Below are 24,833 nucleotides of genomic sequence, written 5' to 3'. Positions count from 1 at the left end.
GTAGAAAGAAGTTACTGTGTAGATAACGTAGATTATCTGTATAGCCAAATCATGGCTTGATAAACGTCCGTGCATGATGGTGTCACTGATTATCAGAACAAACCATGTGTAGGATGGCTGGGCTGAATGTCAAGCACAGTCACTGAGGACGTCAACACTCTCTGACCTTTAGCGTGAAACTCTCCCAGCAACACATCCATGTGAAGACAAGTGTCCAAAACAATTCTCTCATGTAGAAAGTCACATTGTTAACTCTCTGACAGTGTTAACGTTCAGGCTATACTCTCTTTCTCTCACTCTACATTTACCCATTTCAGTTCCACACACAGACAGACAGACAGACAGACACACACACTTTTATGACCAATATCACATAAAATGTGTCATATTTAAATAAATATACATTATTTAGCTCCATTATATAGCTCCATTAAGCGTTTCCCCTATAATTAAAATTTAATTATAGGGGAAACTCGGAAAGTATTTGCAAATGCAGATCTGGTGACTGGATGATAGTAATAATAACAATAATAACACACGATTCTGGCTTCAGAATAAGATGTTTCTGAGCAGTCATTTGCAGGTGGGGTATAATTACATAAGTCTGCGTACAGGGCTGCGGTGTCGGAGGCGGACAGTTGGCCTCGGAGAGGAGTCGTCGCTCCGTCAACTGTTGGCCCCTCGGGACTAATCTGGATTAGAGTTTTCGTCCAGTCTGCAGCCAGGACTCCGAATAATCACATTATTCAGCATTGGGCTGACGTCTCCTGAAGCGGAAGGAAGGGGAGCAAGGAAGGGAAGGGAAGAGGGGGGCGATGTGAGACGGTGCCAAGGTCTCTGACGCGTTTTCCCTCAAACACCAACTGTTCATTTGATCGCAGACGTTTTGTCTTCTGAGTCTGGCCGCTTCGCGACGGCGGCTGCGGCCCAGGAGCTGAGTAAAGTTGGAGGGATATCTGTCGCCTCTTCGGCCGGTGCATGGTGCGCATCCCCGTGTGCGGCGCTCTGCAGCATCCACGCCGATCACCGCAGCCTGCTGCTGCGCTCCGCGGCCCGTTTCCACGCGCGCCGATGCCCTATTTTCTGTGCGGACCTCTCCCAGTCTCTGGCAGTGATCTTTCAGTAGCAGCTATGGCCGATTCGCGTGAGTGCGTTTGTTTTACTCACTGAGGTCAGTACTTGTTTATTAAAGTGCCTTGATCCGTGCTGTAGAAGAGCTGCCGTCGTTTTCCAAATAGGCTGAGCGCGGACTGACGGTGTAGTGGTGAATCTTTTTGGCATCTCGTGAAACTGCGCACACCTCCTAGGAAAGTTGAATAAACCTCTTTTGGCCAAAGATATGTTGTCTCAATGATTTGCCCTAATGAGATGAAGAACAGCCGTACTAACATTGAGCATGTGATACCCAGACAGAACCAGCAGGGCCCAGTGCCAAATGTGTCAGTCAGGGTCAAATGGTAGTTTTTGGGGGGGGACAGGATGAGGAGGATGCCATGTGGAAACAAAAAGAACCCCTGTCATGCCAAGGAGGAAAGATCACAAAATCTCATAAAACTCTTACTAAGAACAAAAGAGCATTCTGTCCTCCTTTTTATTTAGGCTGCAGGATAATAATAAAAAGGCCAAGAAGTGAACAGAGTGCAGACACATATTTTGGCATGATTCAAGCTCATGCTGACATCAGAATTAATAATGGGATCATCATTTCTCCCACTCCGCTTGAATCTATTTTTAAGTGATCTACTGCTCAATAATAGGCTCTTGAATCTACCTGTAGCAGTACAAGCAAACATTACATTCAAATACATCCAGTCAAGTTTCGTGGGAATCAGTTTTTGCGCTATCCTGCTGACAAACAAACAAACAAACAAACGGACAGTGGTGAAAAGGCAACCTTCTTGGCGTAGGTAACAATGAATAATAAATGGAGAAAAGAATAGCAGACTAATCAATAAAGAAACGACTTGTGACCTTTTAATAAATCACAATCTATTCTGGAAAATGTCAGTATTACATATATTTCTACTGGACTCTGTTTTTCTGTAGTTACTCTCCCATCTGTCCAAACAAGTTGCAGCAAGGCCTCAGTCATAAATGTTAGACTATATTTACAAAGTCCTCCATTAATGAATATAAAAACAGCAATATTTGCTTCACTTTCCATTTTCCAGAGGCAAATTAAAAAGCCCTCTGGTGGTGACAATAATTCCCTTCCTTACTTCTGCAGAAGTCCACACAGGCCTGAGTGGAAAGCTACCAATCCCTGCTGATTATTTCACTGCGCAGCAAAGGTTTCCCCCTCCCTGTCAGCATGAACTGATCCAAATTGACTCCAAAGTATAAATTGATTAGGGAAATGCAGGGCTGTCTGGATAAGCTTTAATACAGGTGGAGCTCTGCTTTTGGTGAATTAGGTTTGGCAAAGTCCAAGCAGGTTGGTGTGAAAGATTAATATCTCTGCTTATGAGCAGTGTGCAGAGCAGAGACACGTCCAGATGAGGAGGTGGGAAGTTAAATCATGTCAGCAGCATGGTGACAACATTTGCAACAATATGCAGGACAATGGCCAGTCATTGTTCAAGTGTCGGACTACTGTTACATGTGTTGCTGCCCTTATTTTCCTAATGTGGGAGGAATCTGGTTGCAGTAATTGCTCTGAGAACAAGAAAAAAAACAAAAAAACATGAGCAATCTTTCTAAAGCAGGGCCACAGACGTGTCCTCATTAATCCAAACTCAAGGTTAACTTGCTGACTTTTATTTCTGGAGGTTGCAACTGGATGGACTCTCATCCACTCATGTATAATTTCCAATATTCACTTTACTCAAACTGCAGTTACAAACACTTTATAAATATTACTTTGCTCATAAAGACACTTGACTAAATGCAACACTGCATTACAGTGTGTGTGTGTGTGTGTGTGTGTGTGTGTGTGTGTGGCTGACCCTTAGCACAAGTGAACCAGATTGTCCATTCATCAGATTTAATTCAAGTCCCAAGTGTCTTAATGTCCTGTCAGTAAAGCCTCTTTAATATGGAGGATTACAGATAATCTACTCTGGATCGTCTGGATCGTACTCTCGCTGTAGACTATCTAGTATATTTGGGCTGTGCAGCATGCTTGCCATGATACATGACAAATGTTGACACAGATCCTTACGCTCTCTAAGCGCTGATTTCAAGAGGGAGTTTCTTATAGAGTCAGGACTCTTACTCTTTGTTTGTTATCTGAATTATAACTAATTGTACACTGCAAAGTGAGGATCCATGAATAGTATATTTATGTCCTCAAATCAGATGTGATTGTTGAGTGTGGGACGGAAGAGATGCTGTTTTGAAACCATCTCTGAGAATTTTGTCAGACAATGTAAATTAGTCTTTATCACCTGCGCCCAAGGCAGCAAGAAAGCTGCTCAAATATTGAAAATGGCAGTTGTTTTATGAGCATCTTTCACGGCTCCTTAGATTAACACCAGCATGTCAAAATGACAGGGTAAGCCTAGTGGGACATGGCTAATAGATTTTATTATTGCATATAATTTGGGTTTAGCTTTGACTCTCTGTGCTATTATCACTCAGATTTTTACAGAAACAAAGCATTTGTCACCACTGTTTTACCACAAATTTGGTCTGTATGTGACATGACTGTAGACACAGAGTGAAACATACACATGCCTGTAGAGGAACAGTGAAAAGTACAGGAGAGTGTGCAGTGGAGATTAGAAATGAAAGGTCTCAAGGTGAGAGGAAAGAGAAAATTAGAAAAGGGACAGAGACGACAGAAATAGGAAGAGGGTCAGAACAGTAGGTGAAAACGTAGAAGGGAGGTTTAATGTTAAAATGGTGCGCTGTCATTAAAACAAGTTTTTTTGCTAAGGATTTGTTGAAGGTGTTTGAATAACCACATTTTCTCATTATCACCCTGTTTCCAGCATCCAGCATGATCAGCTCCCCAAGGAGGATCTTACAAATCTACATGCAGTTACAGACTCCCAGTGTTAGGACCATGCTCCATGTGTTGGAAACCTTTTGGTTGACTACATTCTCACCATAGCTCGTGGTTGATGGCCATCATGGAAGAGAGCAAGCTCATCTTCAGCCTGGACCGCCACGATGAGGGTCCCACCGTGGCCTTCTCCAAAAACAAACCACAAGCCAGAGAGAGCCTGCCTGACCTCAGACTGGGGATTGATTTGGACCTGAGCCAAGGCCATCGCTCCCAGCCCCCCTTCCTGCATCACTCCCCCTCCTCCCCAGGCTCTCTAGCTGATCTGTCAGCATCATCAGCGGGCCTGCTTGTTACCACCAACTTGGTCAAATCTTCCTCCACGGACCTAGAGCCGAGGGAGAGCGGCTCTCTAAGAGGCAAACCTCTCCTCAGCCTGGTCAAATCCCTGAGCACAGAGATCTCCCGTCGGGTCGAGCCTGAGGTCAACCTCTCCAAGTCGGACTCCAAGCTGCATTTGCATCCCTGGAAGCAGCTTACCCAGGCAAAGATCCCAGAGGTGAGGCCTGAAGCGGGAGTGCTGAATGAAAACGCTGCCTGGGCGTCACCTACTTCCACAGGCAGCATGTCGCCCACCGAACCCCGGGGTAGCTCGCTGATCGCTGAGCTAGAGGACACACGGAGGAAGTTCTCGGAGGCCATGCAGGATCCCCTCAGCATGCTGAGTAAGATCATGGGGGATGAAAGCTCTGGCAGCCCTAAGCAGGGGAGGATATCTAATGCCGGAGACTCACCAGCCTCCCAAGGAAGCTGTGGACGAGAGGGGAGCAGTGAAGATGCAGACTTTAAGTGCCGGAGGAGGACTGATGGTGAGCATAGAGGGGTGTGTGACACTCCTCTGAGAAGACTCCAAAAGGGTTCACCAATAAAATCCCCGGCCTCCCCAGAACACCACAGCCAAAGCAGAGACAGCCATTTTGAAATTCACACTCATGGAGATATGATTCAAGTGGTGGAGCTCCAGAATAAATCCAGAGGGACACATCACACAGCATGCATCCCGACTCAAGGCTCCATCTCAGGTTCATCGCTGCCTATTTACTGGCTCCTCCCTGTGGGTCTTCTAGCTTATGGGTTCTTTGTGCTGCCTCTCCCCTCTTATCTGACAGGTCTGTCTCTGGGGGTTGCATGTGGCTTTATGCTGGGCCTGGTGGTGGTGTTCATGTTTGCCCCACGCCACTCAAATGCAAGAGGCAAAAAGAGCTCTCGCTTCAAGTCCAACATGGATCCGCTGGATGGAAAGCTCACAGATACAGAAATCCTGGAGGTAATGCATTTGTGAAATATCAACAAAGACATGCGTAACATTAAAGAGACATGCTGACATTGCTACTGTATGTCTCTATGCTTTTACCCAAACTTATCCCTGTGCAGGGCAGCACTCATGCAAGTGTAGCAGAGAGCGAGAGGTCAGGCACTGATCTAGAAAAACCACTGGACTGAAAACACTAGGGGTGATTTTTCAGGCTGAATTTTAGGGATAGTGAGTAAGATATGTAAGAAGTGTACATATAAACACTTCAACATGTTTGCTCTAACTCTGAGCTTAAAGCCCTGCTAGCAGCACTGCTCTGGGAATGGCCGTGGTGGATGGTCAACCATTTTGGTCCAGTCGAAATCATCTCTACAACTAAAAGGGGGATTGCACTGTGGTTTTTGCACAATGTATGGTACACAGATGAATCCTACTGACGGACTTTGATCATAACTATGAGATTGACCCTGGAGTTTTAGTAAAAGGTCCCAGCAGCTATTGAAATTTGGTCCAGATATTCATGCCCCTTCATTTTGAATTGTCATAATCATTAGCTATGATGTCTAGATAATCAGGCCATAAAAAATTGTCCATCACTTTGGTTTATGACCAAACACCTGCAAAATAATGCTATTCTCATCACCTATAGCTGTGCTTTAACGCTAATTAGCAAATGTTTAGCATGCTAACACACCAAAGCAAGATGGTGACATTATATCTGCTAAGAATCTGAAGAGAATAGTTCAGAGCACCACTTTGCCTCTCAGAGCCACTGGTATGGCTGTAGATTTGTCTTCTTATGAGAGAAATCTCTGCAGCCGCTCCCACAGTACTGATTTGGTTTCAGGGAAATAAACTTCAAGCTTCAGTGGTTGTTCTGCAGGGTGAGGGCTCAAAACGAGAAATAACAGAAGCCATGTGAGGCACTAGCACTAAAGAAAGAGAAAGAGTGGTGCCTGTAATGGGTTAGTTTTGAGGTCATTTCTGCATGAAAACCGGACACAACAGGTTCAGCATTTAAAGACAGGGTTATTTTTGATAATTGTCAGACAGCTTTGCTGTTGTCCACCTCAATAAATGCAGAGTTAGCAGGTTCAAATAAGGTGAAGTTCTGCGACGATAGAGGAGTTACTACCATGTGGCTGTTCCAAAGACACGTCCACAGTGTTAAATGAGACAGATGTATTCTGCCGTGGCTCATGTTTCTCTCCTGCTGAGCTGCATTGTCACAGTTTGCACCACTCACTGAATTTCATTTGCCAGAGTGAAGATTTTGTTGGGTTGACATATTTTCTGGTGGATATTAATATAGCCACAACACAGCTGTCTAGATTGTTCGATTTCTGAAAAAGGAAAATGTGAAGTGATTTGTGACTCACTGTGTTGCTGCTCTCATCATTGTCCTCCAGGGCTGGATGAACGAGACGCACAGCTACGACCCTGAGACTTTCCACCCATCCATCACAAACCCTGTCCAGGTCACACTGGAGGGCAGCCAGCTCCGCCTGGCACACCAGCGCGCCAACGTCCCTCGGCGGGCGACGTTCGACGAGACACCCTGCGAGGCCGCATTTTCGCGTTCACGCACTTGTCAGCTGGCTAACAGTAAGGTCAGTGTGCCTGCTAAAAAAAAATTCTTATTCCTGGGTCCCAGCAGTGCAGGCATGTCCCTCAGAGGGAAGTAAAAGAGGAGGGAGAGGCAAGGTGACCTCTCGCCTGAACTCTTCACTCTCATCTCTCTTCACTGACATTGTCATTCAACACGGAGGTGAAAGAACAGACGGATTACAACTGAAGTGATGATGCTCTGAATGAACTTGACCCCTCCACTATGCAGGGTGCAGGACTGTTCCAAGTAGGGTAATATAATAAACACAGAGTCGAATCATTGTGGGGAGTGTTTTAGCAATAGTGAACTGTCATCCCAGTTTCAGCCTGCTAGCAGAAAGAAAATATAGATTTCTCTTCCTTTTTGCCCCTCTATAGGTGTCTTTGCTGCCTCCCGGTTTAGCTCGCAAGAGGGTGTGGAACAAAAAGTATCCCATCTGCATCACTCTGGCTGAGGGCGAGGTAGTGGAGGAGAGTCTGGTGGAGGGGCAGCAGGAGGAAGAAAAGGCAGAAAGACACACCACACTGGACCACCAGCTTCCTGGCACCCTCTACCTGTTTGGCCGCACAGGAAGAGAGAAGGAAGAGTGGTTCCAGCATTTCCTGTCAGCCTCGAGGGCTGGAGCCCAGAGCAGTGTAAGCAGTGAGGAGAACGCAGGTAAGAGGGGGTTGTACAACCGGTAATGTGTATCAGCTCCTTCGGCCCACTCACCACAAATATGTGTTTAACCTGTCACTCAGAAACGCTCTCTGGTGGAGATGCCGCTAAAGACAGCGCAGAGGAGATGCAGGATTTGCCGGGAGCCATGAAAACAAGAACTTTATTGGACTTCAGCGCCTATATGATTCAGCTGATTGGCTCAGAGAGTTGTAATCCCACCCCCAGCCCCTGCCACAGTGACCAGGGAAGCCCCACCACCAACAAGAAGGTCAATGAACAACACTTTAATATAGCTTTTAGATCCAGCATTGTGTCTAGCATCATTGCACTGGCATTTGTAAAGTGATGTAGAGTTGTAACGCTCCTCCTTGGTGTATCAGATTCCATTTGAAGAATCAATTATGAGCAGATGTCATTGTCCCCTGCTCTTTTTACCCTCTGGATGTGGTACTAAAACTCTACATGACAAAAAGCTGGTCGATATCGGCTACTGTTCCTCTTTTCGGTGCTCACATCAGCCCTTTCCAGGATGCTGGCTCAGCCAAACACATCATTGCTGACTAAAGACAACTGACAGTTTGCAGAAATATCAGGTATCACCTTGCTGGAAGGATGTTAAGTAAGTGAGTGTGGTGCATCTGCAGCATCCCCGACCAAGCTAATCCTGGATTTGGTTATTTTGGAATTGACACTCCATATACAATAAAAAAAATTAAAAAATGTTTACCATTTAAAAAAAATTACTTCAATTGATAATACAAATGAATTAAGCTTGTTTAACCTAAGTTAACACGCTAAGAAATTCGATAACTTTAAGTTGTACAAATTTAATTAATTTGTGTGTTACCAATTGAAGTACTTTTTCAAAGATCGAATGCAACTTTATTTTTTCAGTGTCTATCTTGATGCTTAGAGGAGGTAAATGCAGAATCATCATCAGAGTCAGTGAAAATTGGCTTAGTTATAGATTGGCATAGAAAATAAATAATATAACCTTAAAAAAAAATGCCTGAGCAGATGCAGCTGTATGCCTCCAAATCCTGATTTATTTCTCTACAATTCCCTGCAGATTCACAACGAAGAGCACGGCTCTGAAGGTGAAGCAGGAGTGGAGTCTGGTGCTGGTCCAGTTGGAGGAGGATGCTCCACAGAGGGCCAGCCCACCTGGGTGAACTCCCTGGTGGGAAGGATCTTCTGGGACTTTCTGCGGGAGAAGTACTGGACCGATCAGGTGGCCCACAAGATCCAGAAGAAACTCAGCAAGATCAAGGTGAGGGCAGGCATTTCTTTTGGTAAGGCATTGTTTTACACACATCTAATTTAAAAGTGTTGGTGTCTGATGTGTTTTATAGTAAAATAGACCAACAACAGCAATAATAATATTAATAATAATAATATTTGTCTCATTATAGTTGCCATACTTCATGAATGAGCTGACACTGGCTGATCTGGACATGGGTACCTGCCTACCTCAAGTCCTGAACACCTCCAAACCTAAACTGGACCACAGAGGTACTACGTGTGTCATTATTTTGAATGTATATGACTGTGCTCACCTTTGCTCTTTGCTTATTTCTTTTCTACCAGAGTCACCTATGGAAGGTTTCCCTGACAGCCTCTCTCTTCATTTTTTCTCCATCAGTCACATCCCTGCAATCAGCTCAGGCCATGATCTCAGAGTTTGTTGTGCCCGCCTTATAACTTTCTATGGTCTGCCACTGAAGCGATTTGCAATCCTCTTACCCTCGACTAAGCTCAACCAACAGTAATAGGCCCAAGCTACACTATATTGGTCTATTGTTCGCTGTGCAACAACACTGTGCTAGAGCAGATCAATAGGTGACCAAACATGGGGGTTAAGATCAAACCTCCTTGAGCTGTCTGACGCATTATCTGCTACCGCTACCTGTTGGTTGCTCTCTTTTCTCTGCTGAGCTCTTCCTCCCTCTATCTCCAAGGCCTGTGGTTGGAAATGGAGTTGATGTACACAGGCTGCCTTCAGATGACCCTGGAGACTAAGATGAACCTGTGTAAGCTGGGTAAAGAGGGAGAGGATGAGGCTCAAGTCGTTCCAGAGACCCAACATGTGGGGTGAGGCCTGTTTCACTTCCGTATTCTGAGTATGTGTAGGCAAAGGTGAAAATGCAGAGGAGAAATGTCTGTTGGAAGCTGAGTAATTTGCATTGAGAGGTACCACCATGGTGTTTTACAGCTCTAAGCCCAGGCTGTGCATACTGGCTGATAGTGATGAAGAGTCATCAAGCGCAGACTCATCTGATGAGGAGGAGGTCCCTCCGTTTGAGCCCCAGGGATCTGTGGGAGATAAGGGCACAATGGTAGCAGCTGATGGGTAAAAGAACAACTTTTCTACCACAGAGATCAAATACAACGTGGGTCATAGCACAAAACTGTGAACCAGACAGAGTCAAGCAAGATTCAGACATAAAGGATTAATTGAGAAAGATAAACAACAAGTAAAGTACAATATTTTGGCACAGAGTAGGAAATTTAAGTTTAAAGTTTAATTGCTAATGCTCATCAATTTGACATGTCAGTCAAATGCAGAATGTAAAGATGCTCTTGGAGTTCACTGTCAGAGTACCTCGTGTCTTCTGTGTGTAAAAAATTTGGGTCAGGTTTTTTTTCATATTCAGAAACATATAAAGGAGCATGACAGAAAAATCTTGGTAAACCAATGATTCCCACTAAGTCTCATATAATTTAGATTTCAGGACAGGTTTCTGAAAAATGCATTCATAACTACAACATTTGGTGCTGTTGTCCTTATCTTACTGCAGGCACACTGGTGGCAGCACAAGTAGGAAAATCCTGAGATTTGTGGACAAGATAGCAAAGTCCAAATATTTCCAGAAGGCCACAGAGAACGAGTACATCAGAAAGAAGATCGCTGAAGTGTCCAACATGCCTCTGATGCTCAGTGTCGAGGTCCTGGAGCTGTCCGGTACTCTGGCCATCAACATCCCGCCTCCTCCTACTGACAGGATATGGTACTGCAATACAACCTGCACATTTTATTTGTAGTTGTTTATCTATTGCATGTTTCTTCACTAATGTTCTTCCTCTCTCAGGTACAGTTTCCAGGGGCCTCCTAGGTTAGACCTCCACGTCCGTCCCATGCTCGGGGAGAGGGAGGTCACCTTCACCCATGTCACTGAGTGGATTGAGAAGAAACTGCAGTGTGAGTTCCAGGTGAGTCCATTCAGGAATGTGTTTGTCTGTCCACCCAGAGTTATGCTAATACTCTGAAATTAACTATTCAGGACATTTGAATCCATGTTGGACTGTACAAGCTGTTTGTGACAGTATCAGAGGAGTATGTATGACACAGTAGACAGTTTCCTAACTTTTATCATTACTGCTCAACAGAAAGTGCTTGTCATGCCCAATATGGATGATCTATACCTGCCCCTGATGACATCTGGCCTGGAAAACTCACCTGCATCCCACCACTCTTCAGTTCAGTCCACATCCCAACAGTCCTCCATGGAGTCCCAGGAGTCCATGTCAGAGTAGTGCCCACACCCTCAAGCCGCAGATGCATTCCTGATGCAAAATAGCTGTGCAGCTATTGTCATGAATATCTAATGGATTCTGGGGCTGCTGCAGCTGGGTACTGGCTTGGTCTTCATCCTGATTGTGTCTGTAGTAACCAGACAGATGCCCACTGAAGGAACAGTGAATATGCTATAGACCTCAAGACTGTGACAATGGTGCTACACTGCCTCCTACTGTGAAGATTATGGAACAAAACCCCACACCCTGAACAAGAAAGAGAGAGAGAGCACATCATAAACTGGGTTTCCAAAGGGGAATTTTATCTAATGCTGATGTAAGGTAGATTCAAAACTGTTCAAAAAATGGATTGTTGATGGCCACTGTTTTAAAAACTGAACAAACTATCCATCCATCAATTTTCTAATCCACCGATCCTGTTACTGGACTGTAAGACTGAACAAACAAAATCTTAGACAAAACATGGGGATCAGAACGTGATAGGTATTTGGTTCTGTTCAACCAAGATGACATGGTGCATGTTATTTCTAATCAGTGTTACTGTTATATGCTCATTGATTTGCCAGTTAAAAATAAACCAGTTCAAAACACACCTGCTGCCCAACTGATTCACATGGAACAGCTGTAGTATATTTGAAACTCAGTTTTATTATTGTTTGACTGTGTTATACTTTTTTTTTCCCCGCCTCAAGTATCTTTAGACAGAGGCTCTGGCAGCGTCTTTTGGACATCTTTCTTCAGAGGCCCCTGCAGGTGAACCAGAGGTATGAGGTTAAAATAGCCAAGAATGACTCCAGGAGGGATTATGTCATCATTGAACAATATGAAAAAGAGATCCCCCATTGTGCAAATATTGGCTCTACTCATGCAAATGCACAAACCATTCTTCTCCGCACTTCCGGGTATTCATATTTTTAGTGTGCACCCAACTTTTCACACACTCACCATGAACGCCCTCTTCTCCTGGGCAGTCTGGAAGCGGCCATGACCGAATTTGGAAGTAGTGTCAATGAACTTGAGCTCAATGGTCTCCCTGGACTTGCGAGACGTGTGCACAAGTAAAGACTTGGGAAGGACACAGAAACATACATGTAACCGGCAACACTGAACAAAGAGCTTTGCCATTTGCTCCAAGAATAAAACAACGTTCAGTCAGAAATACAGATATCTAAAATTACACTTGCAAAATCACACTGTACCTTCCTGAGGGTGAGGACGCGCTTCTTCACTCCGACCACGCAGCCTTTCACCATGAGAAAATCATTACTGACTTCACCATAGTGGGGGAAGCCTCCCTGCAGGGACAAAAACAGAAGATGGAAAACAGAAGACAAAAGAGAGGAACACGGGTAAATGGAGACTATTCATGGAGAAATGTATAACAGTGTTCATGCATGAGTTTGTTGTAACAGAAAGCATCATGTTGTTCACAACACTTTATAAACGTTCATGCTAGATTGATAAAGCAACAACAAGTCTTTTGTCTGGTATATGGTAATACTTCCTTATATGGTATAAAGACTTTAGACAAAGACAAACATTACAATGTGGTTTGAATTGTTATTGATATGAGCTTCATAGAAAGTCTTACTTTGATTATGTTGCAGATAGATATGACAAAGCATTTGTTTCATTATGATTTTGTCACAAAAGGATAGGCGTACCATTGGGGTAATTGACTTCTGGCTGGTGTCGTAGTTGGTGGAGGCATTGTTGCTGATCACCTTTCCATCCTGAATGTGGACACCGCTACCGACACGGTAGATCTGAGGACACAAATGAGGACAGGGCCTCAAGCATGGACACGTAAAACTCATCAGAAACCTATCTACATATACTAAAAATCATATTGCTGGCAACTGTTCACTACTTCAAAGAATTCAGTTGAAGTAAGCTGAGTTGAGCTGAGTTGAAGTAACCATGAGCTAACCTTCTTGTTGAGCTCAGTACGATGGTGATATCCCTTCTGACCAGCACGAGCGATGGTGTAGCTCACTCGGGCTGGATGCCAGGCTCCGATACAGGCCACCTTCCTCAGGCCCTTGTGAGTCTTCCTGGGGAGCTTCTTTGTGCGCCAGCGGCTTGTCACACCTATCAAGAGGACGAAACTGAGACCGTGTGTTTTGCACGTTCTTGGACTAGCACGGCCAGCAGCATGTTTCCTATACCTTTGAAGCCGCGACCCTTGCTGACGCCGATGACATCAATCATCTCATCCTGGTAGAAGACGGCAGACACGGGCACAGCCTGCTCCAGACGCTCCTTAGCCCAGTCCACCTTGTCTGAGATGCTACCCCCATTCAGCTGCACCTCCATGACGTGGGCTTTTTTCTGCTTTATGGGCAGCAGCCGCATCTGGAAATTGAGACGTAAATGCCTGTTAATCCCGTAAAAGCCTAGGAGAGCTATGGTTTTCTATGAGATTCAAAGGCCAGAGAATAACTTGAGATCATGTTTGAATTCTCAGCAATGACATTGGGAAATGACCACAGCTCTGATATGTTAAAAGTATATTTTGATCTAATTTGTAAAAAGAAAAGGACTTGAAGATCTTAAATGATCTTCAGTTTCTTTAGTGCCAACATTAAAGGTTTTCCCTTGGCAAAGCCTGGGTGAGCAGCCAGGTTGTGCAATGAAATTTATTTTTAAACTGCTATTTGAAACGGCACCCTCCAGCGCTCCCCTCGGACAGGGAATTGTGGCCAGAGTTATTTGAATCTTGGCAGCCAAGAGGTTTGAGGTGTGGTAGCTTTTCTATCTGTTGCACATGGCTTGAGTCTGACACCTGTGCCCTTTCGAAGGGGAACGTTTCAAGAGAAGGAGAGGTGGAAACTGATGTGATTAAAGACCACAGTTCTTGTGTTTCTAGAATCTGCATTGTGCTTATTTAATGGCCTACCTGGGAGTGAACAATAACCCTGATGACTGAACAGTATTTCTTCATCACAGCAAAATCCTTATCCAGCTGTTTCTTTCCTGTCTCATCCTGCCACTTCTTACTGTACTTAGTGAAGGCCTTCTTTTTGCTCTTGTACCTGAAACACAGAAAAACAAATTGAAAGCATACATATTGGAAACACTACTGCACCGTAAAACAACATGTGGAGATTTTGCAGAATCAAACAATCTCAATAACCTAATATAGATGTCTGAGTTTTATTAATTTTACAATAATTCAACCTAAAAATCACTTCAAGTTATGAATATGAACAGCAACACGGCATAAACAGCAAGTTCACCTGACTTGGAGTCTTTTGATATGGAAAAGTGAATTGAATAACTGTCCTTCTGAGAGTTCAATTAGCTCATGAAATTAAGTTTCTGAAGAAACATGATCGTCAGCAAAAGCAGCAGCAACTGCAGATGTGTTTTTTGTCAAATGAGGAAAGAACCCTGCAAATCTGGCTTACACATTATCAGTGTTCTTATCTTATGTCCTGTTAATTTAACTCATTGGATTTTACATTAAACACCTCATGGGACGAGTAATAAGTGTGTGGCACATTGGCTTTTTATGGAATATGAAGGAAAGCAACATATAGTTACACAAACCAGTTTTTGTAGAATCTGCGCTTGCACTCGTCACTGAGGTGCTCGGCAAAGATGGTCTTGAGGGAACGTAAGCCACGGAGAGTCTGAATGTATCCCACTACTCCCACCACGATGACAGGAGGAGTTTCAATGATGGTGACCGCCTCCACCACTTCTCGCTTTGCTTGCTCTGCAGGAAGAACACGGGAAGCCAGAGGTTGGCCCGACCATTAAGCAAAAAAGTACCAGCAAAGCGTATGTGCCTTACTTGATTGATTCTCTAAAGCACTCAGTTCTTAACATCCTACAAAGAAAACCGTAAGAATCGCTCAAGGTTTCATGTTTATCATCTAAGATGCACTAAGTCCAGTCGTGCATACTCAGGCCAGTGCGATGCATGTCCCTCAGGGTGTGGGTCATGCCAGCCTTGTATCCCAGGAAGGCCGTGAGGTGGACAGGTTGGCTGGGGTCATCTTTGGGCCACGTACGCACCCTCCCCCTGTGCTTCTTGCTTCGCTTGTGGGGCAGAAACCCCATGTGCCCGTGGCGTGGTGCATGGAATTTGCGATGAGACTAGAAAGGACATAAGCCACACTGTGTCATTACTGATTAGCATAAAACCCTGACAACCCAAGATGTATTATGATGATTTTTACAATAATGCCACAAGAACATTCCCTGATTATTTATGTTGCATTTGGCGTAGAGCTATACACATGTACTGTATGCGTTGCTTGAGAACACTGTAGGTGCACGGCAAGAACAATAAGTAACATAAGTTACAGTCTTTAACTCTGAAATTATAAATGTGTTAAAGAAAATAAAAGCTCCCTATTCTGTACAGTTATATGTTGTTTTAAGTCATGTTTTGGAACAAATGTGTTTGGTCTAATTTCTTATTTTCTCCCCCACATGGTCAGACTCCAGAGGTTGTAACCCTAAACTGAAACAGGACATTAAAAGAATATAATGATCTGTTTTCTTTCTGTCCAAGTCAGGTATTTGTACTTTCTGTGTTGATTTAAATGTAACATTTAATGTGAGCCAGCTATGCACCCTTGCCATGATAATAAAGAAAAACTGTGGTCCCCATTTCAGTATTCCATGTGGTCTCCTCAAAGGCAGCCATTACACGATAGCCTTTCCAGACATGTCATCTAACCTTAATTATCCAGACATAGCCAAACAAAATCATAAATCACAAAAACTTGCCCGCGTGTAAAAGTAAAATCAGATGAAACTGCACAATGATGTATTCTTTATAGTGGAAAGAACCAGAAACACGAGTACTGACCATGTCTGCACACCGTCCAGTCGTGGGATAGAAAGAGAAGAGGAACCAGATCCAACGTAAGAGTCATACATAAGATGATACACGAGTGTAAGAGCTCTAATTTGGTGCTTGGCCCAGTTGAGGAGCCGTATTTGCTTTCAAACAAGGCAAACTCTGCCAGGTTCTGACAGCAGAAGGGGGGGGGGGGGGGGGGGGGGGGGGGTGCAGTGGACAGGAACCATATAACCAAGAAAGGAGAGTGAATGGAGGGAGGAAGCTTTCATTTTCATAGGACCAGCATCCACCTGGTGTGCTTCAGAACTGAACTTCTTTTTCTTCAGAGAGCAATAATCCTGAAGTCGATCTTTGGAAACCTGGTGGACACGACTGCTGAGGCCGTGCTCTCCGCTTTGTAAAAATTGTATGTGACTATGTCTGACATGAATGTCTGGTGTGTGCTAAATAGGGCTCGGTGATTTCGCCATCCATCATCCATGTGTTGTGTTGATGGTTTATTAATTAAATGTAGTTGCTTACATGAATTCACTTGTCACAGCAGCATCACATTTAATGTTACATAATACAAAGGGCCACATTATAGTTTTTGGGGGCACTTGGCAGATCTATAGCAGTTTGAGCTTCTGATTTTTTTTGCTTCACGAGGAAGATTCTGTTTTACTCACCAGCCCACAGCTCAGTCCCATCTCTGTCTGGTGCTGCTAATCACACCTGCACCATCAAATTCAGATTTTCAGAGTCCCTGGCAGTATTGTGTTACTCATACATTACCAAATGTCGACTCAAATCTATGTACACAAACTATATTTTCAGAAAGAAAAAAGTTAAATAATTAAATCATTTACGTGTTCTTTTCTGTTCTTATAGTACATTCATGTGCATGACTGGTGGTTGAAGGTTGTCAGCTCTGCAGCGCCAACTGGTGCCGTTAAAGGGGTACTACAACTCAACCTTTAACCTTTACCATTCGACCTTCATGATTTTAAAATCACTCTCGTTGAGCGCGCGCTAAGTTCCTCCTCAAGGAAAAAATATTAGCATTCCCTGCTAAGTGTAGAATAATTCAAATAAAAATAAAGAATAACTTAATATAAAGAAAATTACGTTTTTACATTTTCAGCTCGCCATTTAGGGTGTGCGTTCTGCGCATGCGCTACCGCGGAAGGAGAGCTGCTGAGGTCGAATCGTAGGATTCAAAGAGTCTTCGCCAAAATAAGGCAAAATGCCTGCGGACTTTGATAAAGAAGCGTACCCGAAGCCTCCTCGGCAAACGCCGGTCGCGGACAAGCAGACCGCGCTGCCGAACCCGGCCCTGATCCTGTCCAAACTCTTCTATTACTCCGTGGACCTGCCTGTCACCACATTTAGAGGTAAGGGGAGCTAACGGGGCTAGCTGTGCTAACAGGACAACAACAGAGCTACGAGGTCCTGAGGTTCCTTCACTGACAAAACTCGGTTGTATTTTGACATTTAACAATGCGATCACATTCAATTATTAAAACAACTTCAACCGGGTCCTGTGTTTTGGAAGTAACTTCATGGACAGAGTTAGCGTCGGCTATGTTTGTCCTTTTAGCTAGGTGTCCACGCCTCGGAGCACTGCCCTGGTTCAACTGTGCCCCGGGCTTGTGCCTCCTTCCCATCCAGGTGTCGTGGACAGCATTCGGGCTCAGAACAGGTCCGTGTACTACCACCAGAAGTTCCGCCGTGTCCCCGACCTGACCGAGTGCGTGCACGGAGATTACCTCTGCTACTATGAGGCCGAGATGCAGTGGAGGAGAGACTTGTAAGTAGCAAGTCAAACAACAAATACAGATTAGATGTATTCATCGCCGGCACATTTGTGCCAAGAGGGTGACAATTAGTAGAATACGAATGCATAAGAGTAGCATATATACAATGTACAGCTATTGTAGATTAAAACGCACACATGCAGGATAGAAATGGACAAAGCTGATTCCTTTCATATATGCATCACTAAAGCAAAGTATAAATTGTTATAATGAGGCCAAACCTGAGGCCCTGTCTTGTAGAAGGGACCCTGTGTTTTAAATCCAGTTCGCCTAATATTTATTTGCACACACAAACAAAATGAAAAATGACTTTCCTATCTACCAGGACACAACATAAATCCATCCATGTGTTAAACTCCTTGGCTTCAGGAATAATGTTCTTGCAGCCTCCCTGCTAAGGGATTTTTACTTCAGGATTAAATAAAATAGTAATTTAATTGTCGCCTTCGCTCATCAGCAAAGTGGACCAGGAGATCGTGAAGGTGATCCAGGAGCGCATGAGGGCATGCCAGCAGAGAGAAGGACATAGCTACGAACAGAACTGTAGCAAGGAAATCGAGCAGTTCAACGAGGTGTCCAATAGCTACATGTCACGCTGTGAGTATGTTTTGGTGTGAACATATGAAATAATTGCCACTGATCAAAAATTAAATGGTTTTAATCCATGACCTGCCTGTTTTTCAGATGGAGACCTGGGAGCGTATAGCAGTGGAAGGAAATGTCTCATGAAGCAAAAAGAACGAATGATGGCAGCTCAGGCTCAGAGCGCTATCTAACTTCTACTTGTACTGTGTAATTGTAAAATAAAATTTATTCCACAAACCAAGCATTCATCTCGGTGCTCTCGTTGGTGATGAAAATGTTACATACTCAATTGCTACTAGACAAGAGTATTAGTGATTTTTCCTAGATTTGTTTCATCCAGAGACTGATTTCTAACTTTAAAGGACCTAAACACTGAAATCACTTCAAGTTTAAACCGACTAGTCTTAACGCTGTTGTAGAAAACACCACGAATCAGTTATTTATGGCAATGCACATTTCTGAGTTTTACTGTCATTGTGATTTATTTATACTGCCTAATCCATATTAGGAGCTTCTTTCATGAATACAGTCCATGCCAAAACAAGACACTGAACATTACATGATGTTTAAGAACGTTTATTCAACGATTCTTTGTACAAAAATTTTAGGAGGCAGGTGGCTGGACAGGCTGTCCCCCTCTCTGCACAGACACCCTGGTGTGAGTCTTGGCCAGATGGTCAGTGAACTCCTGGAATGACAAGGTAGTTGGCTGTTAATATACACTATGTACAACCTTAAAATCCAAGACAAGTGAGTCAAAGCTGTGTACTGTACCTGGTAGGGAGACTTGGTGAAGACAGTCTCCTTCCAGAGATCAGGGGTCAGGTAGCTGTAAGTCTTGGAGATGGCATCAAAGGTGGCCTTGGCTGGAGAGGAATCAAAAACAATGAGTAGATGTCAAAGATGTTTCTCCTGCACGTATCTGTATGGTTATTTTGGAATAATAATAATTGTTGAGCACTGAAGAGGGGAACAGAGGAGACCACTAAAATGCCTTTCTGCCGTGCATTACAATACTCGTTTCTTTCTCTCCTGATAACGACAACTACACCACTGCCGAGGTGAAGCTGAGCAGAGCAAGGAGAAAAAACAGAACTTAAACAGATGAAGACAACGGAAAATTAATATCGTACCAAAGTTGCCCAGGGTGGCAGTGCAGCCCCTGGCAGAGGTGTAGCAGTCGTCAATACCAGCCATCATGAGCAGCTTCTTGGGCACAGGGGCAGACACGATGCCAGTACCGCGGGGGGCGGGGATGAGACGCACCAAGACAGAGCCGCAGCGTCCAGTCACCTTGCAGGGCACGGTGTGGGGCTTACCAATCTTGTTACCCCAATAACCTCTCCTGACAGGGACGATGGACAGCTTGGCCAGGATGATGGCTCCACGAATGGCTGTGGCCACCTCTTTGGAGCACTTCACCCCCAGGCCCACGTGGCCGTTGTAGTCACCAATGGCAACAAAGGCCTGTAAACAAAGCCAGGGGCAAACAGGGTTAGATTTAAAACATTAGCACTGTGAAATTATTTATAACAGGAGGAATTCTGTGAAATTCACCTTGAACCTGGTGCGCTGACCAGCCCTGGTCTGCTTCTGGACTGGCATGATCTTCAGGACCTCGTCTTTCAGACCAGAACCCAGGAAGAAGTCAATGATCTCAGACTCCTGCAGAAAGAAAGAAAAAAAAAACCCAGAGTTGAGCACTAGATTGAGGACCACTGAAGCCGTGACAAGCAAATATCCTTGCACAATCTTTTGACAGAATGCAGGTCTCCCAGCTTGAAAGCAGTTCTATTAGTACAGAAACCCAAAGTGTGACATTACACTATACTGCCAGGGCTGCAACTGGCTTTACTACATTAACTGAATTAATCAGCTTATTGTTTACTAGGTTAATCTATCAATCCTTGTTAATGAAATACTAGAATAAAGTAAAATGCTTTTAAAGTGTTTTGTTTAAAAGGATTATCCACCACAGACCTCCGATCACTCCCCTGTTATTATTTTTCACAACCTGTACTAGTCCTCATGCACTTCCTACCTTGATGGGCAGAGAGTACAGGTAGATCTCCTCCAGGGTCTTGATCTTCATGTCCTTCACCAGGCGGCCCAGCTTGGTGACAGGCACCCACTAAGAGGAGAGAGCACGGACTCGGTTACACATCGCCCCTGCACACCATCACAGAACTTACTCAAATTCGGCTTTTGGCCGTGAAACCTACTTCCTTGTCCTCGGACTTGCCGCGGGCACCGCGTCCCCTGCCACGGCCTCTGCCGCGTCCACGGCCCCGGCCGCCCCGGCCCCCAGCGCCAAAACCTCCGCGAAACCCTCCTCTTTCACCGGCGTTGTCCGCCATTTGCTGCAAGATAAAACAAATATTTTATTTCGGAAACGCTAACCCGGAGCAGCATTATACATTGTTTAAAGCATTTGTCATCTTCCCGCACAACACGAGCATCGCCGCCATATTGGAAGCTAGTGAACGTCCCTTCAATGTGAGATCATCGTGTGTACAAGTATCTCAAATTTAGCTTCACTCGGGTAACAACTACGCAGGGTAATGGGTTCAACATGTTGTTTGATACTTGTATATGTAGATTCGATCTGTCTGGCTGTACGATGCGTGAGATAAAAGACGGATTTGATCCCCAGTACGAGAGCCCCCACACTTCACTTACGTGATCGATACAACAGGAAGAAGGCCCGTGAGAAGTCCCGTTGGTCTTTATTTAGAGGTGTTATCGCGATAGTTCATTCAAAACAACATCTACTAATGCCTGCCCTCTGCTGGTAGTATTTGGTAATGCATATTCACTGCTTGGTCCCGCTTGGTCCCTGTTGAACTCTTACTGTATATAATGTATCAGTTTCACCAGAACTATGGACAACCAAAACGAGTAATCCAGAGGAATGTATTCATTTATATGTTGATTGACAGAATATTAATGGGCAGCAAGTTTGGAATTTTTTATAAAGTTAAAATGCCCCCCAAAAACAATTTGTTCAAGCGTCCCAGATGTGAAAATTTTTTCAGTTTCTTAGATTTTAATCCTGTATTAATAGTGAAAATTATTCTTGGTTGCAGCTTTAACGTGTTCCTGTGATGGAAGAAATCACTTGACACACCTTAATTGAAGCAATTTGATAAAGCACAACTACACAACAAATGAGAACAATGTAGACTTGAAACCCCAAAAAGCATCTGAATCATGCTAATTCATTAATTCATTAATTCACTACTTCTCCCTTGAGTGAAGATAAGTAGCAGGTACAATGACAGGGTCATTTATCGAATGCTTTATTTAAAAAATATATGAAACTACAGCACACAATAAAATGTCACTAATTTTATTCCAAAAGCACACACTTTCAAAGAAATTAACACATGCAGAGTTTAAAAACAGTTACTCAGCAGCAGTAACCGACTCGTCCATCAGCAGCTGCCCATGTTGCTGCTCGGAGTCTCATTGGAATTGCCGCTGCTCTCTCCAAGGTCCTCTTCCTCCTCGGCTTCATGCAGATCATCCATCACCTCCAGGCTCTCGCAGATCAGCCCTATCTGCCTCTTCATGTGGGCCATGGTGCTCTGCATCCTCCTCATCTTCCTCTGCAGAGCAGTGGCGATGGCCCTATGGTTCTTCTGCCGCACTTCGTACTCCTGCCTCAACTGCTTGTAGCAGTTGTGTTGCGCCTGGGTGCGGTGGGAGAGTATCGTCCCGCAGCCCATGTGGCACGGCTGACGCCAGTGCTCACAGTGGCGCGCGTGGGTATCGAGATCCCTGCGCAGGAGCTGCGCCCGGCAGCCTTGGTACGGACAGGGGATGAGCTCGTACAGGCAGCTCATACTGTGGCAGTACTGCTCTGAGAGGGGGAAGGTCTCTGCACAGCCGCGGATCTCATTCTTACACTGTAGAAACAGATGGATACGTAACGACATAATATATAACTGAAGAAGGACAAATAAATGCCTGCAGGTTGTAAGAGAACATTTTTTCACCATTAGAAATACCAGTTGACGTAATTATTCAAGTAAAGGTGGTGAGGGAGGTATTCAGATACTTCAGTGAAGTAAAAGTAGCAATACTGCAGTCTGAAAACACCTGCATTGAAGTAATAAAATAATAAAGTATGCATACACAAAATATCAAAGGTACTGTACTCATAATTGTCCTGTACGAATTGGCCTCTATGAGTTATAGTTTTATTCCTTCCTTCATCTCCCAAATGTGGCCAATTACTAAAACGAGAGGGATCATAACAACAGTGGATGGCGTCCGTAAACACGGTCACAAATTTATGTACAAACGCATAAAAAAAATCAACACTTCAGCAGCTCCTCCACCTTTATCTTCATGCGTCCAATAGATTTGCTTAGCTTGAACATGACAAAGATCAAGGTCGCATTGACAGGCTTCCTGCAGCAGGGACATGTCTCCTGTCTGTGGAGGACAAACAACAGTGAGTCTGATTCTTCCGTGTGGATCGGTCATCAATAAAAATCCAATTCAATTCAATTCGGCAACATTCTTGTCGACTGGTTTTGATGCGTGTGTTGCTCAGCACCTCTTGAGCCACTGCAGGATGCATTTCTTGCAGAAGATGTGGTGGCATGCAGCTCTGACGGGACACCTGAGGACCCCCTGGCATATGGTGCAGATCAGGTCGTAGTCTGGGGTGTCCACAAACAGCTCTGCATCATAGCCCCCACTCTGAGTTGACACCTCTGGATCCGCCTGGATGAGGCCAACATGAACACAGGTTTATTCTGGGTCCTCATTGTGTTTCGTTATGTTTTTTGAAGTAGAATTTGTAGATCAAATTATGTTCCAACACCTTTCTATACAACTGTAAAACGGCACTGCATCTGCCTACAACAAGTTCCCTGTGTTTTCAACAGAAAGGCAACAGGGAACAAAATAGAATTGTTCTGGAAAGTCACATGACTGATCACATGACTACAAACAGCAGGCGCAATCCTGCCTCAACTCTTCTTTTTTTTTCTCATGTGAAAGAAGAAAATAAACAAAATGCTAATAAAAGCACAATGATTGCCATAAGTGTGGCGACTTCCTTGATGGAATTTCAAATAAATGTATATATTTAATGATAATAATAATAATACAAAAAGATGGTACTCTTAAAAGAAGATACAGCCTACTGTGTCTCAAAAGGTAAACACATTTTAGAGTTCACCAAAGATATTAGGGAGGTAGCTTGTCTCAATATTAAGGATGTAAGAATAACTATCAATATGATCTATAGGTAAACGTGAGAAGTAAAACTTGGATGAATTAAAAAATTAGGTGAAGTCCACTCACCATAATAATGTCCTTTCCTAAACGTGTTTCCATCACCGGGCAGCTGCTTTACTCCATATCGATCTTCTCACATGTCACACGGGGAACACAGACTCTCACACACACCCTCGTTATCAATGCAACACACACATGAACATTCCTGACAAAACATGAAGGAGGGACCGTGTGTGTTTCTCTCTCTGGTGTGTTTGTAAATTATAAAACGCGAAGATACTTCGCTGTTGTTCTAGCATCGGAGCTCAGCCTCCACATGTGGAACAGGGACTTTTTTTTTTTTTTTTACAACATGAATGGCCCCAGCTGAGTCTATTGTTGTGAGCGCACTCGGGAACAAAGAAAATCCAAAAGTAAACATGAGATTTTTTTAATAATGATTATTGATTTGGAAGCTCTAATAAACACGTGGTGTTCGCTCCGTTTACGAGTAACATTATAAATCCACACACATCTCAAGTTTATTCATGGATTTCTGTCGATTTTCTGGTTGACAATAGAAGCGGGATGTCACTGAGTGAGGGCTGGGGCCTGTACTGCGGAGCAGGATGTGCGGTTACCGAGGTAACTCTGGGTTTTCTGTCCTACGGAGCTGGTTCTCTTCTTGCAGGGGAGAATCACCATGGTAACTTGTGCCGAACTGCCGTCCGGAGCAGGTGAGGTTCGAGATAACACATCAAAGACCGTCACAGGTCCAACTACTGATCAATCAGATCACTGGAAATAAAACGGCCTCATAATGCTACAGGATCCTGACTGAGACAAATTAGTTTAGAGCAAATAATAAAGCGCAGCAGATGTAGCGCTCAACACTGATCTTCCAACCAATCAGAGACGTCGATGTTACACTTGAGGATTGTGGGTAGTGTAGTACTGCTCGGTGATATCGGGAATAAAACCTGTTTTTCTTAAAACAAGGTTGATATCGTACGGACTTGTGGCTTCTACAGGTCACATAAACCATAGTTTCACAACGTCAGAGCTCGTGGTAAATCGACATTGGATGGTTACAACAATATGGCTAATAATCAAAAATGTTAATTCAAGAATATGAATGGGATTTTCCGTTGAACTCTTCACTCTGGATTTAAAACAGTTTCTAATAAATTCGACGGAGAGTTTATCACACATAAATTAATATACTCATTAACATTCATTCTTATTCTATCACTGGCAGCTCGGAACAACATGAGGAGACTGTGACAATAATAAGTTATAATAACTTAATATTATCTCTTTAATGACAGCACACTTAG

The 24,833-nt window shown here is 43.9% G+C and overlaps 5 protein-coding genes across 8 annotated transcripts; 2 read left to right on the top strand and 3 right to left on the bottom strand.

Moving 5' to 3' along the window:
* The first annotated feature begins 187 nt into the window (after positions 1-187).
* LOC118288851 (testis-expressed protein 2-like) lies at positions 188-11,656 on the top strand. Of its 3 annotated transcripts, XM_035615401.2 has the most exons (13): positions 189-1,171; positions 3,933-4,815; positions 5,116-5,273; positions 6,671-6,871; positions 7,248-7,527; positions 7,611-7,798; positions 8,600-8,800; positions 8,943-9,042; positions 9,489-9,621; positions 9,743-9,880; positions 10,329-10,538; positions 10,620-10,740; positions 10,918-11,656. In XM_035615401.2, the coding sequence occupies exons 2-13, from the start codon at positions 4,065-4,067 to the stop codon at positions 11,062-11,064; spliced, it is 2,628 nt and encodes an 875-aa protein (XP_035471294.2). In that variant the 5' UTR covers positions 189-1,171; positions 3,933-4,064; the 3' UTR covers positions 11,065-11,656. The 3 variants fall into 3 exon arrangements, with proteins under 3 accessions (XP_035471291.2, XP_035471292.2, XP_035471294.2); XM_035615398.2 differs by having other exon boundaries at positions 188-1,144; positions 3,933-5,273; XM_035615399.2 differs by having other exon boundaries at positions 188-1,171; positions 3,933-5,273.
* A 36-nt stretch (positions 11,657-11,692) lies between these two features.
* Positions 11,693-16,042, bottom strand: LOC118288866 (60S ribosomal protein L3-like). The gene is made up of 10 exons (XM_035615433.1): positions 15,890-16,042; positions 14,976-15,168; positions 14,617-14,785; positions 13,964-14,099; positions 13,233-13,419; positions 12,995-13,155; positions 12,729-12,830; positions 12,264-12,359; positions 12,010-12,129; positions 11,693-11,811 (listed from the first exon to the last, which is right to left on the bottom strand). Exons 1-10 carry the CDS (start codon positions 15,890-15,892, stop codon positions 11,752-11,754), a joined length of 1,227 nt encoding a protein of 408 aa, XP_035471326.1. The 5' UTR covers positions 15,893-16,042; the 3' UTR covers positions 11,693-11,751.
* Positions 16,043-17,015: 973 nt separating this feature from the next.
* Positions 17,016-18,505, top strand: ndufb10 (NADH:ubiquinone oxidoreductase subunit B10). The gene is made up of 4 exons (XM_035615452.2): positions 17,016-17,256; positions 17,534-17,672; positions 18,137-18,276; positions 18,364-18,505. The coding sequence occupies exons 1-4, from the start codon at positions 17,109-17,111 to the stop codon at positions 18,453-18,455; spliced, it is 519 nt and encodes a 172-aa protein (XP_035471345.1). The 5' UTR covers positions 17,016-17,108; the 3' UTR covers positions 18,456-18,505.
* Positions 18,506-18,824: 319 nt separating this feature from the next.
* rps2 (ribosomal protein S2) lies at positions 18,825-21,081 on the bottom strand. The gene is made up of 7 exons (XM_035615444.2): positions 20,944-21,081; positions 20,487-20,624; positions 20,306-20,395; positions 19,822-19,929; positions 19,398-19,731; positions 19,039-19,130; positions 18,825-18,952 (listed from the first exon to the last, which is right to left on the bottom strand). The coding sequence occupies exons 2-7, from the start codon at positions 20,619-20,621 to the stop codon at positions 18,869-18,871; spliced, it is 843 nt and encodes a 280-aa protein (XP_035471337.1). The 5' UTR covers positions 20,622-20,624; positions 20,944-21,081; the 3' UTR covers positions 18,825-18,868.
* Positions 21,082-21,547: 466 nt separating this feature from the next.
* rnf151 (ring finger protein 151) lies at positions 21,548-24,819 on the bottom strand. Of its 2 annotated transcripts, none has more exons than XM_035615447.2 (5): positions 24,138-24,819; positions 23,584-23,649; positions 22,829-22,998; positions 22,608-22,704; positions 21,548-22,172 (listed from the first exon to the last, which is right to left on the bottom strand). In XM_035615447.2, the coding sequence occupies exons 2-5, from the start codon at positions 23,614-23,616 to the stop codon at positions 21,699-21,701; spliced, it is 774 nt and encodes a 257-aa protein (XP_035471340.1). In that variant the 5' UTR covers positions 23,617-23,649; positions 24,138-24,819; the 3' UTR covers positions 21,548-21,698. The 2 variants fall into 2 exon arrangements, with proteins under 2 accessions (XP_035471340.1, XP_035471342.1); XM_035615449.2 differs by having other exon boundaries at positions 23,584-23,646.
* Positions 24,820-24,833: the final 14 nt, after the last annotated feature.

Source organism: Scophthalmus maximus, chromosome 17 (genome assembly GCF_022379125.1).
Source record: "Scophthalmus maximus strain ysfricsl-2021 chromosome 17, ASM2237912v1, whole genome shotgun sequence".
Classification (NCBI taxonomy): Eukaryota; Metazoa; Chordata; class Actinopteri; order Pleuronectiformes; family Scophthalmidae; genus Scophthalmus; species Scophthalmus maximus.
The sequence above is the reverse complement of the archived record's forward strand: the minus strand, read 5'-3'. Positions and strand labels throughout refer to the sequence as shown.

Coding starts and splice junctions, on each gene's coding strand:
- LOC118288851 (XM_035615398.2), top strand. CDS start 4,065: ATGGCCATCATGGAAGAGAGCAAGCTCATCTTCAGCCTGGACCGCCAC. Junction 9,043..9,488: donor ACCTAAACTGGACCACAGAG/GTACTACGTGTG, acceptor TCTATCTCCAAG/GCCTGTGGTTGGAAATGGAG. Junction 10,539..10,619: donor CCTCCTACTGACAGGATATG/GTACTGCAATAC, acceptor TTCCTCTCTCAG/GTACAGTTTCCAGGGGCCTC.
- LOC118288866 (XM_035615433.1), bottom strand. Junction 14,786..14,975: donor CATGCATCGCACTGGCCTGA/GTATGCACGACT, acceptor TTCTTCCTGCAG/AGCAAGCAAAGCGAGAAGTG. Junction 13,156..13,232: donor CAAGGGTCGCGGCTTCAAAG/GTATAGGAAACA, acceptor TCCTCTTGATAG/GTGTGACAAGCCGCTGGCGC.
- ndufb10 (XM_035615452.2), top strand. CDS start 17,109: ATGCCTGCGGACTTTGATAAAGAAGCGTACCCGAAGCCTCCTCGGCAA. Junction 17,673..18,136: donor ATGCAGTGGAGGAGAGACTT/GTAAGTAGCAAG, acceptor TTCGCTCATCAG/CAAAGTGGACCAGGAGATCG. Junction 18,277..18,363: donor CAATAGCTACATGTCACGCT/GTGAGTATGTTT, acceptor CCTGTTTTTCAG/ATGGAGACCTGGGAGCGTAT.
- rps2 (XM_035615444.2), bottom strand. CDS start 20,621: ATGGCGGACAACGCCGGTGAAAGAGGAGGGTTTCGCGGAGGTTTTGGC. Junction 19,930..20,305: donor TGTACTCTCTGCCCATCAAG/GTAGGAAGTGCA, acceptor TTCTTTCTGCAG/GAGTCTGAGATCATTGACTT. Junction 19,131..19,397: donor TGCCACCCTGGGCAACTTTG/GTACGATATTAA, acceptor ATTCCTCTCCAG/CCAAGGCCACCTTTGATGCC.
- rnf151 (XM_035615447.2), bottom strand. CDS start 23,616: ATGGAAACACGTTTAGGAAAGGACATTATTATG. Junction 22,705..22,828: donor ATCCTGCAGTGGCTCAAGAG/GTGCTGAGCAAC, acceptor TGTCCTCCACAG/ACAGGAGACATGTCCCTGCT. Junction 22,173..22,607: donor TTGGACGCATGAAGATAAAG/GTGGAGGAGCTG, acceptor CTGTTTCTACAG/TGTAAGAATGAGATCCGCGG.